This window comes from Pseudophryne corroboree, chromosome 12 (genome assembly GCF_028390025.1).
Source record: "Pseudophryne corroboree isolate aPseCor3 chromosome 12, aPseCor3.hap2, whole genome shotgun sequence".
In the NCBI taxonomy this organism is placed as follows: domain Eukaryota; kingdom Metazoa; phylum Chordata; class Amphibia; order Anura; family Myobatrachidae; genus Pseudophryne; species Pseudophryne corroboree.
In genome coordinates, this window is record NC_086455.1 from 78171745 (window position 1) to 78189313 (window position 17569).

A 17569-nucleotide genomic window follows, 5' to 3' on the forward strand; every position below is an offset into this window, starting at 1 on the left:
GAATAGCGGCTCCGCAGGAGACAGGGCACAAAAAGTAAAGCTTTAGGATCAGGTGGTGTGCACTGGCTCCTCCCCCCATGACCCTCCTCCAAGCCTCAGTTAGATTTTTGTGCCCGGCCGAGAAGGGTGCAATCTAGGTGGCTCTCCTAAAGAGCTGCTTAGAAAAGTTTAGCTTAGGTTTTTTATTTTACAGTGAGTCCTGCTGGCAACAGGATCACTGCAACGAGGGACTTAGGGGAGAAGAAGTGAACTCACCTGCGTGCAGGATGGATTGGCTTCTTTGGCTACTGGACATTAGCTCCAGAGGGACGATCACAGGTACAGCCTGGATGGTCACCGGAGCCTCGCCGCCGGCCCCCTTGCAGATGCTGAAACGAGAAGAGGTCCAGAATCGGCGGCAGAAGACTCCTCAGTCTTCTTAAGGTAGCGCACAGCACTGCAGCTGTGCGCCATTTCCTCTCAGCACACTTCACACGGCAGTCACTGAGGGTGCAGGGCGCTGGGAGGGGGGCGCCCTGGGAGGCAAATGAAAACCTTTTTTGGCTAAAAATACCTCACATATAGCCTCCGGGGGCTATATGGAGATATTTAACCCCTGCCAGAATCCATTAAAGAGCGGGAGACGAGCCCGCCGAAAAAGGGGCGGGGCCTATCTCCTCAGCACACAGCGCCATTTTCCCTCACAGAAAGGCTGGAGGGAAGGCTCCCAGGCTCTCCCCTGCACTGCACTACAGAAACAGGGTTAAAACAGAGAGGGGGGGCACTAATTTGGCGTTAGAAATATATAAAAGATGCTATAAGGGAAAACACTTATATAAGGTTGTCCCTATATAATTATAGCGTTTTTGGTGTGTGCTGGCAAACTCTCCCTCTGTCTCTCCAAAGGGCTAGTGGGTCCTGTCCTCTATCAGAGCATTCCCTGTGTGTGTGCTGTGTGTCGGTACGTGTGTGTCGACATGTATGAGGACGATGTTGGTGAGGAGGCGGAGCAATTGCCTGTAATGGTGATGTCACTCTCTAGGGAGTCGACACCGGAATGGATGGCTTATTTAGGGAATTACGTGATAATGTCAACACGCTGCAAGGTCGGTTGACGACATGAGACGGCCGACAAACAATTAGTACCGGTCCAGACGTCTCAGAAACACCGTCAGGGGTTTTAAAACGCCCGTTTACTTTAGTCGGTCGACACAGACACGGACACTGAATCCAGTGTCGACGGTGAATAAACAAACGTATTCCTTATTAGGGCCACACGTTAAGGGCAATGAAGGAGGTGTTACATATTTCTGATACTACAAGTACCACAAATGAGGGTATTATGTGGGATGTGAAAAAACTACCGTAGTTTTTCCTGAATCAGATAAATTAAATGAAGTGTGTGATGATGCGTGGGTTCCCCCCGATAGAAAATTATGGGCGGTATACCCTTTCCCGCCAGAAGTTAGGGCGCGTTGGGAAACACCCCTTAGGGTGGATAAGGCGCTCACACGCTTATCAAAACAAGTGGCGGTACCGTCTATAGATAGGGCCGTCCTCAAGGAGCCAGCTGACAGGAGGCTGGAAAATATCATAAAAAGTATATACACACATACTGGTGTTATACTGCGACCAGCGATCGCCTCAGCCTGGATGTGCAGAGCTGGGGTGGCTTGGTCGGATTCCCTGACTAAAAATATTGATACCCTTGACAGGGACAGTATTTTATTGACTATAGAGCATTTAAAGGATGCATTTTCTATATATGCGAGATGCACAGAGGGATATTTGCACTCTGGCATCAAGAGTAAGTGCGATGTCCATATCTGCCAGAAGATGTTTATGGACACGACAGTGGTCAGGTGATGCAGATTCCAAACGGCACAAAGGTGTATTGCCGTATAAAGGAAGAGGAGTTATTTGGGGTCGGTCCATCGGACCTGGTGGCCACGGCAACTGCTGGAAAATCCACCGTTTTTACCCTAAGTCACATCTCTGCAGAAAAAGACACAGTCTTTTCAGCCTCAGTCCTTTCGTCCCTATAAGAGTCATATCTGCCCAGGGATAGAGGAAAGGGAAGAAGACTGCAGCAGGCAGCCCATTCCCAGGAACAGAAGCGTTCCACCGCTTCTGCCAAGCTCTCAGCATGACGCTGGGACCGTACAGGACCCCTGGATCCTACATGTAGTATCCCAGGGGTACAGATTGGAATGTCGAGACGTTTCCCCTTCGCAGGCTCCTGAAGTCTGGTTTACCAAGGTCTCCCTCCGACAAGGAGGCAGTATGGGAAACAATTCACAAGCTGTATTCCCAGCAGGTGATAATCAAATTACCCCTCCTACAACAAGAAAAGGGGTATTATTCCACATTATATTGTGGTACTGAAGCCAGAAGGCTAGGTGAGACCTATTCTAAATCTAAAAAAATTTGAACACTTACAAAGGTTCAAATCAAGATGGAGTCACTCAGAGCAGTGATAACGAACCAGGAAGAAGGGGACTATATAGTGTCCCGAGACATCAGGGATGCTTACCTCCATGTCCAAAATTTGCCCTTCTCACTAAGGGTACCTCAGGTTCGTGGTACAGAACTGTCACTATCAGTTTCAGACGCTGCCGTTTGGATTGTCCACGGCACCCCGGGTCTTTACCAAGGTAATGGCCGAAATGATGACTCTTCTTCGAAGAAAAGGCGTCTTAATTATCCCTTACTTGGACGATCTCCTGATAAGGGCAAAGTCCAGGGAACAGTTGGAGGTCGGAGTAGCACTATCTCGGATACTGCTACAACAGCACGGGTGGATTCTAAATATTCCAAAATCGCAGCTGATCCCGACGACAAGTCTGCTGTGCCTAGGGATGATTCTGGACACAGTCCAGAAAAAGGTGTTTCTCCCGGAAGAGAAAGCCAGGGAGTTATCCGAGCTAGTCAGGAACCTCCTAAAATCAGTGCATCATTGCACAAGGGTCCTGGTAAAGATGGTGACTTCCTACGAAGCAATTCCATTCGGCAGATTTCACGCAAGAATTTTTCAGTGGGATCTGCTGGACAAATGGTCCGGATCGCATCTTCAGATGCATCAGCGGATAACCCTATATCCAAGGACAAGGGTGTCTCTCCTGTGGTGGTTACAGAGTGCTCATCTTCTAGAGGGCCGCAGATTCGGCATTCAGGATTGGATGCTGGTGACCACGGAGGCCAGCCCGAGAGGCTGGGGAGCAGTCACACAAGGAAAAAATTTCCAGGGAGTGTGATCAAGTCTGGAGACTTTTCTCCACATAAATATACTGGAGCTAAGGGTAAATTTATAATACTCTAAGCTTAGCAAGACCTCTGCTTCAAGGTCAGCCGGTATTGATCCAGTGGGAAAAACATCACGGCAGTCGCCCACGTAAATAGACAGGGCGGCACAAGAAGCAGGAGGGCAATGGAAAAAACTGCAAGGACTTTTCGCTGGGCGGAAAATCATGTGATAGCACTGTCAGCAGTGTTTCATTCCGGGAATGGAAACTGGGAAGCAGACTTCCTCAGCAGGCACGACCTCCACCCGGCAGAGTGGAAACTTCATCGGGAAGTTTTCCACATGATTGTAAACCGTTGGGAAATACCAAAGGTGGACATGATGGCGTCCCGTCTGAACAAAAAACGGGACAGGTATTGCGCCAGGTTAAGAGACCCTCAGGCAATAGCTGTGGACGTTCTGGTAACACCATGGATGTACCAGTCGGTGTATGTGTTCCATCCTCTGCTTCTCATACCTAAGGTACTGAGACTTATAAGACGTAGAGGAGTAAGAACTATACTCATGGCTCCGGATTGGCCAAGAAGGACTTGGTACCCGGAACTTCAAGAGATGCTCACAGAGGACTTATGGCCTCTGCCGCTAAGAAGGAACTTGTTTCAGCAAGTACCATGTCTGTTCCAAGACTTACCGCAGCTGCGTTTGACGGCATGGCGGTGGAACGCCGGATCCTAAGGGAAAAAGGCATTCCGGAAGAGGTCATTCCTACCCTGGTCAAAGCCAGAAAGGAGGTGACTGCACAACATTATCACCACATGTGGCAAAAATATGTTGCGTGGTGTGAGGCCAGAAAGGCCCCACGAAGAAATTTCAACTCGGTCGATTCCTGCATTTCCTGCAAACAGGAGTGTCTATGGGCCTCAAATTGGGGTCCATTAAGGTTCAAATTTCGGCCCTGTCGATTTTCTTCCAGAAAGAAGTGGCTTCAGTTCCTGGAGTCCAGAAGTTTGTCAAGGGAGTATTGCATATACAACCCCCTTTTGTGCCTCCAGTGGCACTGTGGGATCTCAACGTAGTTCTGGGATTCCTCAAATCACATTGGTTTAAAACCAGTCAAATCTGTGGATTTGAAGCATCTCACATGAAAAGTGACCATGCTCTTGGCCCTGGCCTGGACCAGGCGAGTGTCAAATTGGTGGTTTTTTTCTCAAAAAAGCCCATATCTGGTTGTCCATTTGGACAGGGCAGAGCTGCGGACTCGTCCCCAGTTCTCTCCCTAAGGTGGTGTCAGTGTTTCACCTGAACCAGCTTATTTTGGTGCCTTGCGCCTACTAGGGACTTGGAGGACTCCAGGTTGCTAGATGTTGTCAGGGCCCTGTAAATATAGGTTCCAGGACGGCTGGAGTCAGGAAAACTGACTTGCTGTTATCCTGTATGCACCCAACAAACTGGGTGCTCTTGCTTCTAAGCAGACTATTGCTAGTTGGATGTGTAATACAATTCAGCTTGCACATTCTGTGGCAGGCCTGCCACAGCCAAAATATGTAAATGCCCATTCCACAAGGAAGGTGGGCTTATCTTGGGCGGCTGCCCGAGGGGTCTCGGCTTTACAACTTTGCCGAGCGGCTATTTAGTCAGGGGCAAACACGTTGGTAAAATCCTACAAATTTGATACCCTGGCTAAGGAGGACCTGGAGTTCTCTCATTCGGTGCTGCAGAGTCATCCGCACTCTCCCGCCCGTTTGGGAGCTTTGGTATTATCCCCATGGTCCTTTCAGGAACCCCAGCATCCACTAGGACGATAGAGAAAATAAGAATTTACTTACCGATAATTCTATTTCTCGGAGTCCGTAGTGGATGCTGGGCGCCCATCCCAAGTGCGGATTATCTGCAATACTTGTACATAGTTACAAAAATCGGGTTATTATTGTTGTGAGCCATCTTTTCAGAGGCTCTGCTGTTATCATACTGTTAACTGGGTTCAGATCACAGGTTGTACAGTGTGATTGGTGTGGCTGGTATGAGTCTTACCCGGGATTCAAAATCCTTCCTTATTGTGTACGCTCGTCCGGGCACAGTATCCTAACTGAGGCTTGGAGGAGGGTCATGGGGGGAGGAGCCAGTGCACACCACCTGATCCTAAAGCTTTACTTTTTGTGCCCTGTCTCCTGCGGAGCCGCTATTCCCCATGGTCCTTTCAGGAACCCCAGCATCCACTACGGACTCCGAGAAATAGAATTATCGGTAAGTAAATTCTTATTATTACAAAGTACAATATACTTATAGTTACATGGTTACACTCACACAGTAAGCAGTTAGAACATACAGTTATATGCCATTACATACAGTTTCAGTTACATGCCAGCGATACAATTACCATTCCCTCCAATGCAGCTTATGTCTCCCTCTCTCTGTAAATAAATACAGGAACTGAACTGCCAGCAACTCCTCCATCATCCTCTGAGACCAAAAAGCAAGTAACTGACCTCATGTGTGGTCAGCTTATGTCTCATCTAGTTTCTGGGGGAGGGGACTCATGATGAGTCACCAGTTCCTTTGTATATGGTAATCAGATTCAGCCTTGAAGACATCCAAAGGGGCTGGCCTGAGTTTCCTGTTCACTGTAACATCCATTGTTCTACCAAAAGTGATTTTAGCTTTTAAACATGTAATCATAACTATTCGCTGCAATGTCCCACAACTTCATAACAAGTATCAAATTAATCTACACATTAAGCTGGTTGTTTTAATAGTAAATATGACAGGTCTATCTTACTTTGTTCAAATAATACACATTCATGACATTAATTCATTAGATAATTTTAAATCATCATGATGTCTGGCGCTTGATATTATTATAATTATGTACTGTATGAAATAAGTGTCGAATCCATCTCTGGCATGTCCGTGTAAATGCGTGTGTTACCATATATGGCTGTGCTCGCTGCGCGTATTTGCAAGTATAGCGACTTAAATGTGTGTAGTTTGTATGTTCTCTTTATGTAATATTTTTGACTTCGACAATCTGTCTGATTGGTCATGCTCTGCAATTGACCAGCCGTGGCTGTATGTAATAGTCATGTGAGCTGGATGTATCTTCTTGTAACACTGCACTGATCTTTTTATCATGACACATGTTAAGTATTTCACTTAACATGTGCCATGTTTTAGGCAATATATCCATTTTGCTAGCATGGCATGCATGTGGTGGGTAAAAGCATGGGGTAAACTAGAATTTCAGCTTTATAAATTGTCCTTGTGTAACTTTTACTAGATACTAACTGGAGTACCTGGCGTTGCCCGGGATTTTAAGAATGTCTGTCTGTTTACAAAAATAAATTTTAAATATTGAACACACAGTATAAATAACATTGTAGATAGCGGAATACCCGTGCTTTGCTACGGGATGAGGATGGTAAATTAGAATGATAGTTGTTAATTTACGTTGGTTGGAGATCTAGTATATAGGCATATCTTGCTTCCTGACGCACTTTGTGTAGTGGCCGGATCCATTTTTGTTCCCCCAGGGGACCCTGCTCTTCCCACTATGCAACTCTCAGTCTGTGGCTTCCTGCTTCCTCCATTCCCCTCCTCACATCATGTCAGTGCCCCTGTGAAATTATCGATTTATTTATAGTTTCTTATATAGCATAGCACATTATGTATCTCCTGATATACTCTGTGCTGCTGGGGGATCGTGCTACTTCCACTATAGAACGCTCAGTGTGTGGGCTTGTGCTACCTCCATTCCCCTCCTCACATCATGTCACTGGCCATGTCACATGCAGACCTGTCATCACTGACATATCATGCATGTCCTGATATAGCGTGTGCTGCTGGCCCACCCCTAGGGGTGCTAGTGGTATGTTACCCCCACAGTGTTTGTTCCCAGAGTGTAAGTCATATATGTAGCAAGTTTGGTGTAAATTGCTCCAGGCCTTCCAGAGTTATGCTGTTTGCTGAAAAACTCTTTGCTGCTGCCTCACCCCTAGGGTTACAGTGTTCCCAGCTTGTAATTCATATGGGTAACAAATTTGTTGTAAATTGGTCCAGGCATTCAGGACTAATGCTGTCTCCTGAAATACTCTGTGCTGCTGTCCCACCCCTAGGGGTGTCTGACCTTTACGGTGTGTGTTTCCAGAGTGTAAGTCATATGTGTACCAAGTTTGTTGTCAATTGCTGCAGGCATTCCAGAGTTATGCTGTATGCTGAAATACTCAGTGCTGCTGCCTTACCCCTAGGGGTGCTAGGGGTGTCTTCCCCCCCACAGTGTTTGTTGCCAGATTGTAAGGCATATGTGTACCAATTTTTTAGTAGATTGCTCCAGAAATTCCAGAGTTATGCTGTCTCCTTATATACTCTGTGCTGCTGTCTGCTCCCCTAGAGATGCTAGGGATTTCTAATTGTTTTAGTTGCCTCCGCTGTGTTTTAATACGATCGTATGTAAAATTTCACGATCTTCGCTTGTGGATTTGTAAAGGACAGTTTCTCTGACGTCCTAGTGGATGCTGGGAACTCCGAAAGGACCATGGGGAATAGCGGCTCCGCAGGAGACTGGGCACAAAAGTAAAAGCTTTAGGACTAGCTGGTGTGCACTGGCTCTTCCCCCTATGACCCTCCTCCAAGCCTCAGTTAGATTTTTGTGCCCGAACGAGAAGGGTGCAATCTAGGTGGCTCTCCTGAGCTGCTTAGAGTAAAAGTTTAAATTAGGTTTTTTATTTTCAGTGAGTCCTGCTGGCAACAGGCTCACTGCATCGAGGGACTAAGGGGAGAAGAAGCGAACTCACCTGCGTGCAGAGTGGATTGGGCTTCTTAGGCTACTGGACATTAGCTCCAGAGGGACGATCACAGGCCCAGCCATGGATGGGTCCCAGAGCCGCGCCGCCGTCCCCCTTACAGAGCCAGAAGAGCAGAAGAGGTCCGGAAAATCGGCGGCAGAAGACGTCGGTCTTCAACAAGGTAGCGCACAGCACTGCAGCTGTGCGCCATTGCTCTCAGCACACTTCACACTCTGGTCACTGAGGGTGCAGGGCGCTGGGGGGGGGCGCCCTGAGACGCAATAAAAACACCTTGGATGGCAAAAAATGCATCACATATAGCTCCTGGGCTATATGGATGCATTTAACCCCTGCCAGAGTACATAGAAAAACGGGAGATAGGCTCCGCCCCCTTATCGGCGGCCTTATCTCCTCAGCACACTGGCGCCATTTTCCCTCACAGCTCCGTTGGAGGGAAGCTCCCTGGCTCTCCCCTGCAGTCACTACACTACAGAAAGGGTTAAAAAAGAGAGGGGGGCACTAATTAGGCGCAGTATAAACAATACAGCAGCTATAAAGGGAAAAAACACTTATATAAGGTTATCCCTGTGTATATATATAGCGCTCTGGTGTGTGCTGGCAAACTCTCCCTCTGTCTCCCCAAAGGGTTAGTGGGGTCCTGTCCTCTATCAGAGCATTCCCTGTGTGTGTGCTGTGTGTCGGTACGTTTGTGTCGACATGTATGAGGAGAAAAATGATGTGGAGACGGAGCAGATTGCCTGTAATAGTGATGTCACCCCCTAGGGGGTCGACACCTGAGTGGATGAACTATTGGAAGGAATTACGTGACAGTGTCAGCTCTGTATAAAAGACAGTGGTTGACATGAGACAGCCGGCTACTCAGCTTGTGCCTGTCCAGACGTCTCATAGGCCGTCAGGGGCTCTAAAGCGCCCGTTACCTCAGATGGCAGATATAGACGCCGACACGGATACTGACTCCAGTGTCGACGGTGAAGAGACAAATGTCACTTCCAGTAGGGCCACACGTTACATGATTGAGGCAATGAAAAATGTTTTACACATTTCTGATAATACGAGTACCACCAAAAAAAGGGGTATTATGTTCGGTGAGGAAAAACTACCTGTAGTTTTCCTGAATCTGAGAAATTAAATGAGGTGTGTGTGATGATGCGTGGGTTTCCCCCGATAACAACTGATAATTTCTAAAATGTTATTGGCATTATATCCTTTCCCGCCAGAGGTTAGGGTGCGTTGGGAAACACCCCCTAGGGTGGATAAAGCGCTCACACGCTTGTAAGGGCTCTACCCTCTCCTGAGATGGCCGCCCTTAAGGATCCTGCTGATAGAAAGCAGGAGGGTATCCTAAAATGTATTTACACACATACTGGTGTTCTACTGCGACCAGCAATCGCCTCAGCCTGGATGTGCAGTGCTGGGTTGGCGTGGTCGGATTCCCTGACTGAAAATATTGATACCCTAGATAGGGACAGTATATTTTTGCCTATAGAGCATTTAAAAGATGCATTTCTATATATGCGTGATGCACAGCGGAATATTTGCCGACTGGCATCAAGTCTAAGTGCGTTGTCCATTTCTACCAGTAGAGGGTTGTGGACACGACAGTGGTCAGGTGATGCGGATTTCAAACGGCATTTGGAAGTATTGCCTTATTAAGGGGAGGAGTTATTTGGGGTCGGTCTTTCAGACCTGGTGGCCACGGCAACAGCTGGGAAATCCACGTTTGTACCCCAGGTCGCCTCTCAACATGAGAAGACGCCGTATTATCAGGCGTAGTCTTTTCGTGGACAAGCGGGCAAAAGGTTCCTCATTTCTGCCCCGTGACAGAGGGAGAGGAAAAAGGCTGCAGAAATCAGCCAGTTCCCAGGAACAGAAACCCTCTCCCGCCTCTGCCAAGCCCTCAGTATGACGCTGGGGCTTTACAAGCAGAATCAGGCACGGTGGGGGGCCCGTCTCAATGAATTTCAGCGCGCAGTGGGCTCACTCGCAAGTAGACCCCTGGATCCTTCAGGTGATATCTCAGGGGTACAAATTGGAATTCGAGACGTCTCCCCCTCGCCGTTTCCTAAAGTCGGCTTTACCGATGTCTCCTTCTGACGGGGAGACAGTTTTGGAAGTCATTCACAAGCTGTATTCCCAGCAGGTGATAATCAAGGTACCCCTCCTGCAACAGGGAACGGGGTATTATTCCACACTGTTGTGGTACCGAAGCCGGACGGCTCGGTGAGACCGATTCTAAATCTAAAATCTTTGAACACTTACACAGAGGTTCAAATTCAAGATTGAGTCACTCAGAGCAGTGATTGCGAACCTGGAAGAAGGGGACTACATGATGTCTCGGGACATCAAGGATGCTTACCTTCATGTCTAAATTTACCCTTCTCACCAAGGGTACCTCAGGTTTATGGTACAGAACTGTCACTATCAGTTCAGACGCTGCCGTATGGATGGTCCACGGCACCCCGGGTCTTTACCAAGGTAATGGCCGAAATGATGATATTCCTTCGAAGGAAGGGAATTTTAGTTATCCCTTACTTGGACGATTCCCTGATAAGGGTAAGATCCAGGGAACAGTTGGAGGTCGGTGTAGCACTATCTCAGGTAGTGTTGCGGCAGCACGATTGGATTCTCAATATTCCAAAATCGCAGCTGTTTCCGACGACTCGTCTTCTGTTCCTAGGGATGATCCTGGACACAGTCCAGAAAAAGGTGTTTCTCCCGGAGGAGAAAGCCAGGGAGTTATCCGAGCTAGTCAGGAACCTCCTAAAACCGAGCCAAGTCTCAGTGCATCAATGCACAAGGGTTCTGGGTAAAATGGTGGCTTCCTACGAAGCAATCCCATTCGGCAGATTCCACGCATGAACTTTCCAGTGGGACCTGCTGGACAAATGGTCCGGGTCGCATCTTCAGATGCATCAGCGGATAACCCTGTCACCAAGAACAAGGGTGTCTCTCCTGTGGTGGTTACAGAGTGCTCATCTTCTAGAGGGCCGCAGATTCGGCATTCAGGACTGGGTCCTGGTGACCACGGATGCCAGCCTGCGAGGCTGGGGAGCAGTCACACAGGGAAGGAATTTCCAGGGCTTATGGTCAAGCCTGGAGACATCACTTCACATAAATATCCTGAAGCTAAGGGCCATTTACAATGCTCTAAGCTTAGCAAGACCTCTGCTTCAAGGTCAGCCGGTGTTGATCCAGTCGGACAACATCACGGCAGTCACCCACGTAAACAGACAGGGTGGCACAAGAAGCAGGAGGGCAATGGCAGAAGCTGCAAGGATTCTTCGCTGGGCGGAAAATCATGTGATAGGACTGTCAGCAATTCCGGGAGTGGACAACTAGGAAGCAGACTTCCTCAGCAGACACGACCTCCACCCGGGAGAGTGGGGACTTCACCCAGAAGTCTTCCACATGATTATAAACCGTTGGGAAAAACTCGACAGGTATTGCGCCAGGTCAAGGGACCCTCAGGCAATAGCTGTAGACGCTCTGGTAACACCGTGGGTGTACCAGTCAGTGTATGTGTTCCCTCATCTGCCTCTCATACCCAAGGTACTGAGATTGATAAGATGGAGAGGAGTAAGCACTATATTCGTGGCTCCGGATTTGCCAAGAAGGACTTGGTAACCGGAACTTCAAAAGATGCTCACGGAGGATCCGTGGCCTCTACCTCTAAGAAGGGACCTGCTTCAGCAAGGACCCTGTCTGTTCCAAGACTTACCGCGACTGCGTTTGACGGCATGGCGGTTGAACGCCGGATCCTGAAGGAAAAAAGGCATTCCGGATGAAGTCATCCCTATCCTGATCAAAGCCAGGAAGGATGTAACCGCAAAACATTATCACCGCATTTGGCGAAAATATGTTGCGTGGTGCGAGGCCAGTAAGGCCCGACGGAGGAAATTCAACTGGGTCGATTCCTACATTTCCTGCAAACAGGAGTGTCTATGGGCCTGAAATTGGGGTCCATTAAGGTTCAAATTTCGGCCCTGTCAATTTTCTTCCAAAAAGAACTAGCTTCAGTCCCTGAAGTTCAGACGTTGTAAAAGGGGTACTGCATATACAGCCTCCTTTTGTGCCTCCAGTGGCACCTTGGGATCTCAATGTAGTTTTTGGGTTCCAAAAAGTCACATTGGTTTGAACCACTTAAATCTGTGGAGTTAAAATATCTCACATGGAAAGTGGTCATGCTGTTGGCCCTGGCCTGGGCCAGGCGCGTGTCAGAATTGGCGGCTTTATCCTGTAAAAGCCCTTATCTGATTTTCCATTCGGACAGGGGGAATTGAGGACTCGTCCTCAGTTTCTCCCTAAGGTGGTTTCAGCGTTTCACCTGAACCAACCTATTGTGGTGCCTGCGGCTACTAGGGACTTGGAGGACTCCAAGTTGCTAGACGTTGTCAGGGCCCTGAAAATATATGTTTCCAGGACGGCTGGAGTCAGAAAATCTGACTCGCTGTTTATCCTGTATGCACCCAACAAGCTGGGTGCTCCTGCTTCTAAGCAGACTATTGCTCGTTGGATTTGTAGTACAATTCAGCTTGCACATTCTGTGTCAGGCCTGCCACAGCCAAAAATCTGTAAATACCCACTCCACAAGGAAGATGGGCTCATCTTGGGCGGCTGCCCGAGGGGTCTCGGCTTTACAACTTTGCCGAGCAGCTACTTGGTCAGGAGCAAATACGTTTGTAAAATTCTACAAAATTGATACCCTGGCTGAGGAGGACCTGGAGTTCTCTCATTTGGTGCTGCAGAGTCATCCGCACTCTCCCGCCTGTTTGGGAGCTTTGGTATAATCCCCATGGTCCTTTCGGAGTTCCCAGCATCCACTAGGACGTCAGAGAAAATAAGAATTTACTTACCGATAATTCTATTTCTCATAGTCCGTAGTGGATGCTGGGCGCCCATCCCAAGTGCGGATTGTCTGCAATACTTGTACATAGTTACAAAAATCGGGTTATTATTGTTGTGAGCCATCTTTTCAGAGGCTCCTCTGTTATCATGCTGTTAACTGGGTTCAGATCACAGGTTGTACGGTGTGATTGGTGTGGCTGGTATGAGTCTTACCCGGGATTCAAAATCCTTCCTTATTGTGTACGCTCGTCCGGGCACAGTATCCTAACTGAGGCTTGGAGGAGGGTCATAGGGGGAGGAGCCAGTGCACACCAGCTAGTCCTAAAGCTTTTACTTTTGTGCCCAGTCTCCTGCGGAGCCGCTATTCCCCATGGTCCTTTCGGAGTTCCCAGCATCCACTACGGACTATGAGAAATAGAATTATCGGTAAGTAAATTCTTATTTTTTCATTTTTATATATTAGATTGTTTGTGTTCTGGCTGTTTCTTCTTTTTAACCACTTATTTAGCTCACCAGGGAGATTTAATAGTCTGACACAACACTGTGGTCTTCGCATAATATATACCATTGTATAAAGAGTAACCCACTTTCACATACAGTAATACAGAGGTAGACAAACAGATATATATATATATATATATAATATTATACGGTTACATAATATGTATTGTAATCTAGTCACCTCAATTCACATTCCGCCACACGGTAGTGCTCCCAATTGCCACACAGGTAACAGTGGGGCAGATGTATTAACCTGGAGAAGGCATAAGGAAGTGATAAACCAGTGATATGTGCAATGGGGGAGCCCGCCAGATCCTATTGGCCGCAGTGCGACCTGTAGGGCCCTGACTCAGTGTCTGTCAGGGCATGACGGCACCATGCTCTGACCCAACCCTCTCTCCCCTGGGGTGCCTAACCCTAACCGCCCACACCCCCACCTGCAGCCTAACCCTCCCTCCACATTCTAAACCTAAATGTCGCGCCCCCCCCATCCATGGTTTAGTAGTATGGAAGTCCGTTGGTGGTTCAGTTGGGATTCTGGCGTTCGGCATCTCCGCGCCAGCATTTAAATTGATGTCTGGATAAACTGCGTCCCATCAAAATGTATTCTTTTATTATTGTCGTTTATTTATATAGCAACACTTATTTGCCAGCACTGCACAGAAAATATGTCTTGAACAGTCCTTGTCCCATTGGAGACTACATTCCAAATGCCCTACTAAACATGCTTACAGATTAGACATCCTTGGACTGTTAGTAGACACCTCAGTGACTGAAGGAAACCTACACAAACACTGAGAGAACCTCCAAACGCCACACAGATAGTGCCCTGGTTGGACTCGAACCAATGACCCCACCACCTTCCGCTAGCCGCTGTGCTGCAATATTGCTATGTGTGCATAAAACTGGGCTATACCAGTAAATGGCTCTTAATGACTACAAGCCATAAATAAATAATAATGTGAAGTTTCAGTTTATATAACCCACCTATGTTTCCTTCTAGGCCCTGAGTGATCGCTTTAGTGGGGAGATACCAGATGACCAAATGACGCACAGCTGTTTCTTCCCTGATGAGTATTTCACCTGTTCCTCACTGTGTCTCAGCTGTGGGTAGGTGTCCCATAGTGTTGGATAAGCAAAGAGCGAGCGAGAGACATTTTGAAATACAAAAATGGAATCTCCAATTGCCAGATGCTAAATTTATTAAAAGCTGAATATGTGCTACAGTATGTTCCCGTATAACACATTTAATTATGTTAAATTCTAGATCACTGCCAACTATTCTGTTATCATTCCTACACACCCAGGCTTGCTGTTTAATTATCATACTACTGTAAATCTATCTAGATTTATTTTTTTCTTATTGGGAAGTGGTCTTAAAACACAAGGTTTAAATGTTGAAAATGACTTACTGGCAATGCTATCATGTATAAATTAATGTGTTTGACTGACTGTGCAGTAGTAGAGTTCATTTATGTTACCTAGGAGACCGCAAAGCTATTACACAAGTCCTAGCTTCTGAACTGTCCCAGGTAGCTAGTAAAAGTCCTGCCGAGAAGGTGATTTGGTTTTCTTCAAAATGTAGAAAAGTTGTAGTCCGATTTATGAATTGTGACGTATAATCAAGTTCACTATTTTAAAACACATTGGGGTATATGCAATTGCGGTTGAATTGCAGCAAAAGTCGGCATTTTCGACAAAAAAAACATGTCGACTTGGATTCGACAATGCAATACAGTACTTTTCGACAAAAAACCTGCCGTTTCAGATTCGACTTTTTGCAATTCGACATTTACTCAAATTCGACATGTCTGCAATGTTACAAATGCGGCTTTTCGACAAAAGTATATTCAATTGAAGAATGTCGATTCGACAACAGTGCTTTTCGACAGTAATTTCGTCAATTTTATTCCGACTCACTTTGCTGGCGGAATCTAATAAAAAAAAATGTAAAATTGATCGATCCCTGCGGCCTTGGCATTAAATCCCCAACTAGTCACCCCTGGCCGGGGTACCCTGGAGGAGTGGGGACCCCTTAAATCAAGGGGTCCCTCCCCTCCAGCCACTCAAGGGCCAGGGGTGAAGCCTGAGGCTGTGTCTCCCCCCCCCCATCCAAGGGCTGCGGATGGGGGGCTGATAGCCTTGTGTCAAAGAAAAGAATATTGTTTTTTGCAGCAGAACTACAAGTCCCAGAAAGCCTCCCCCGCAAGCTGGTACTTGGAGAACCACAAGTACCAGCATGCGGGGGGGGAAACGGGCCCGCTGGTACCTGTAGTTCTACTGCAAAAAAAATACCCAAATAAAAACAGTACACGCACACCGTGAAAGTAAAACTTTGTTACATACATGCCGACACACACATACTTACCTATGTTCACACGCCGACCTCTGTCCACGTCTCCAAGATGAATCCATGGGGTACCTGAAAATAAAATTATACTCGCCAAAATCCAGTGTAGCTGTGTCCTGTTCTTTTTTGTAATCCACGTACTTGGCAAAAAAAGAGAACGCATTACCCGGACCACGCACTAAAAGGGGTCCCATGTTACCCTTTCCCCGAATGCTGAGACCCCCTGTGACTCCTGTCACAGAATGTCCCTTCAGCCAATCAGGGAGCGCCACGTCGTGGCACTCTCCTGATTGGCTGTGCGCGTCTGAGCTGTCAGACGCGCATAGCACACACCGCTCCATTATGTTCAATGGTGGGAACTTTGCGGTCAGCGGTGAGGTTACCTGCGGTCAGCCACTGACCGCGAGTGACCTCACCGCTGACCGCAAAGTTCCCACCATTGAAGATAATGGAGCGGTTGTGCGATGTGCCGTCTGACAGCTCAGACGCGCACAGCCAATCAGGAGAGTGCCACGACGTGGCGCTCCCTGATTGGCTGAAGGGACCCTCTGTGACAGGAGTCACAGGGGGTCTCAGCATTTCAGTGCGTGGTCCGGGTAATGCGTTCTCTTTTTTTGCTAGCTACACTGGATTTTGGTGAGTATAATTTTATTTTTAGATACCCCATGGATTCATCTTGGAGACGTGGACAGAGTCGGCGTGTGAACATAATTAAGTATGTGTGTGTCGGCATGTATGTAATAAAGTTTTACTTTCACGGTGTGCGTGTACTGTTCTGTTTTTATTTGTTTTTGTTTTTTTGAAGTAGAACTACAGGTACCAGCGCCCCCCCCGCATGATGGTACTTGTGGTTCTCCAAGTACCAGCTTGCGGGGGAGGTTTGTTGGGACTTGTAGTTCTGCTGCAAAAAACAATTATTTTATTTGACACAAGGCTATCAGCCCCCCATCCGCAGCCCTTGGATGGGGGGGGACAGCCTCGGGCTTCACCCCTGGCCCTTGGGTGGCCGGAGGGGGGGACCCCTTGATTTAAGGGGTCCCCACTCCTCCAGGGTACCCCGGCCAGGGGTGACTAGTTGGGGATTTAATGCCACGGCCGCAGGGACCGATATAAAAGTGTCCCCCGGCTGTGGCATTATCTCTCCAGCTAGTGGAGCCCGGTGCTGGTGTTGAAAATACGGGGGACCCCTACGTCTTTTGTCCCCCGTATTTTTTGCACCAGGACCGGACGCAGAGCCCGGTGCTGGTTCTAAAAAATACGGGTGATCCCCTGTCATTTCCCCCCCATCCCCCCCCCCCCCCCCCCCTGTATTTTTACAACCAGGACCGGCTCAAAGAGCCCGAGGCTGGTTATGCTTAGGAGGGGGGACCCACGCATTTTTTTTTCCAGGGTTTTTTAACCATTTTTGTGCCGTCCAAAATGTCGAATCCAGGACGCACACTATCAGTCAATTGGTCCGTTTTTCGATAGCGGGACTGTCAAATCCGTTTTTTATTGAATGTCGAATTCGGGTCCCGGTGGGAGGGTAAGTGACTGTCGAATTTAAAAACAGTCGAATTGCGGCAATTGCATATACAGGTTGAGTATCCCATATCCAAATATTCCGAAATACGGAATATTCCGAAATACGGACTTTTTTGAGTGAGACTGAGATAGTGAAACCTTTGTTTTTTGATGGTTCAATGTACACAAACTTTGTTTAATACACAAAGTTATTAAAAGTATTGTATTAAATGACCTTCAGGCTGTGTGTATAAGGTGTATATGAAACATACATGAATTGTGTGAATGTACACACACTTTGTTTAATGCACAAAGTTATAAAAAATATTGGCTAAAATGACCTTCAGGCTG

The 17569-nt window shown here is 47.5% G+C and overlaps 1 protein-coding gene across 2 annotated transcripts in view; it reads left to right on the plus strand.

Annotated features, from left to right (window-relative positions):
- The window catches only part of ZFYVE1 (zinc finger FYVE-type containing 1), an 89742-nt gene that overhangs the window by 13550 nt on the left and 58623 nt on the right, over positions 1-17569 (plus strand). For both annotated transcript variants that reach the window (XM_063947682.1, XM_063947681.1), the window contains exon 4: positions 14369-14475. In XM_063947682.1, coding sequence (XP_063803752.1) covers positions 14369-14475 — 107 coding nt within the window. The remainder of the gene's footprint in view (positions 1-14368; positions 14476-17569) is intronic.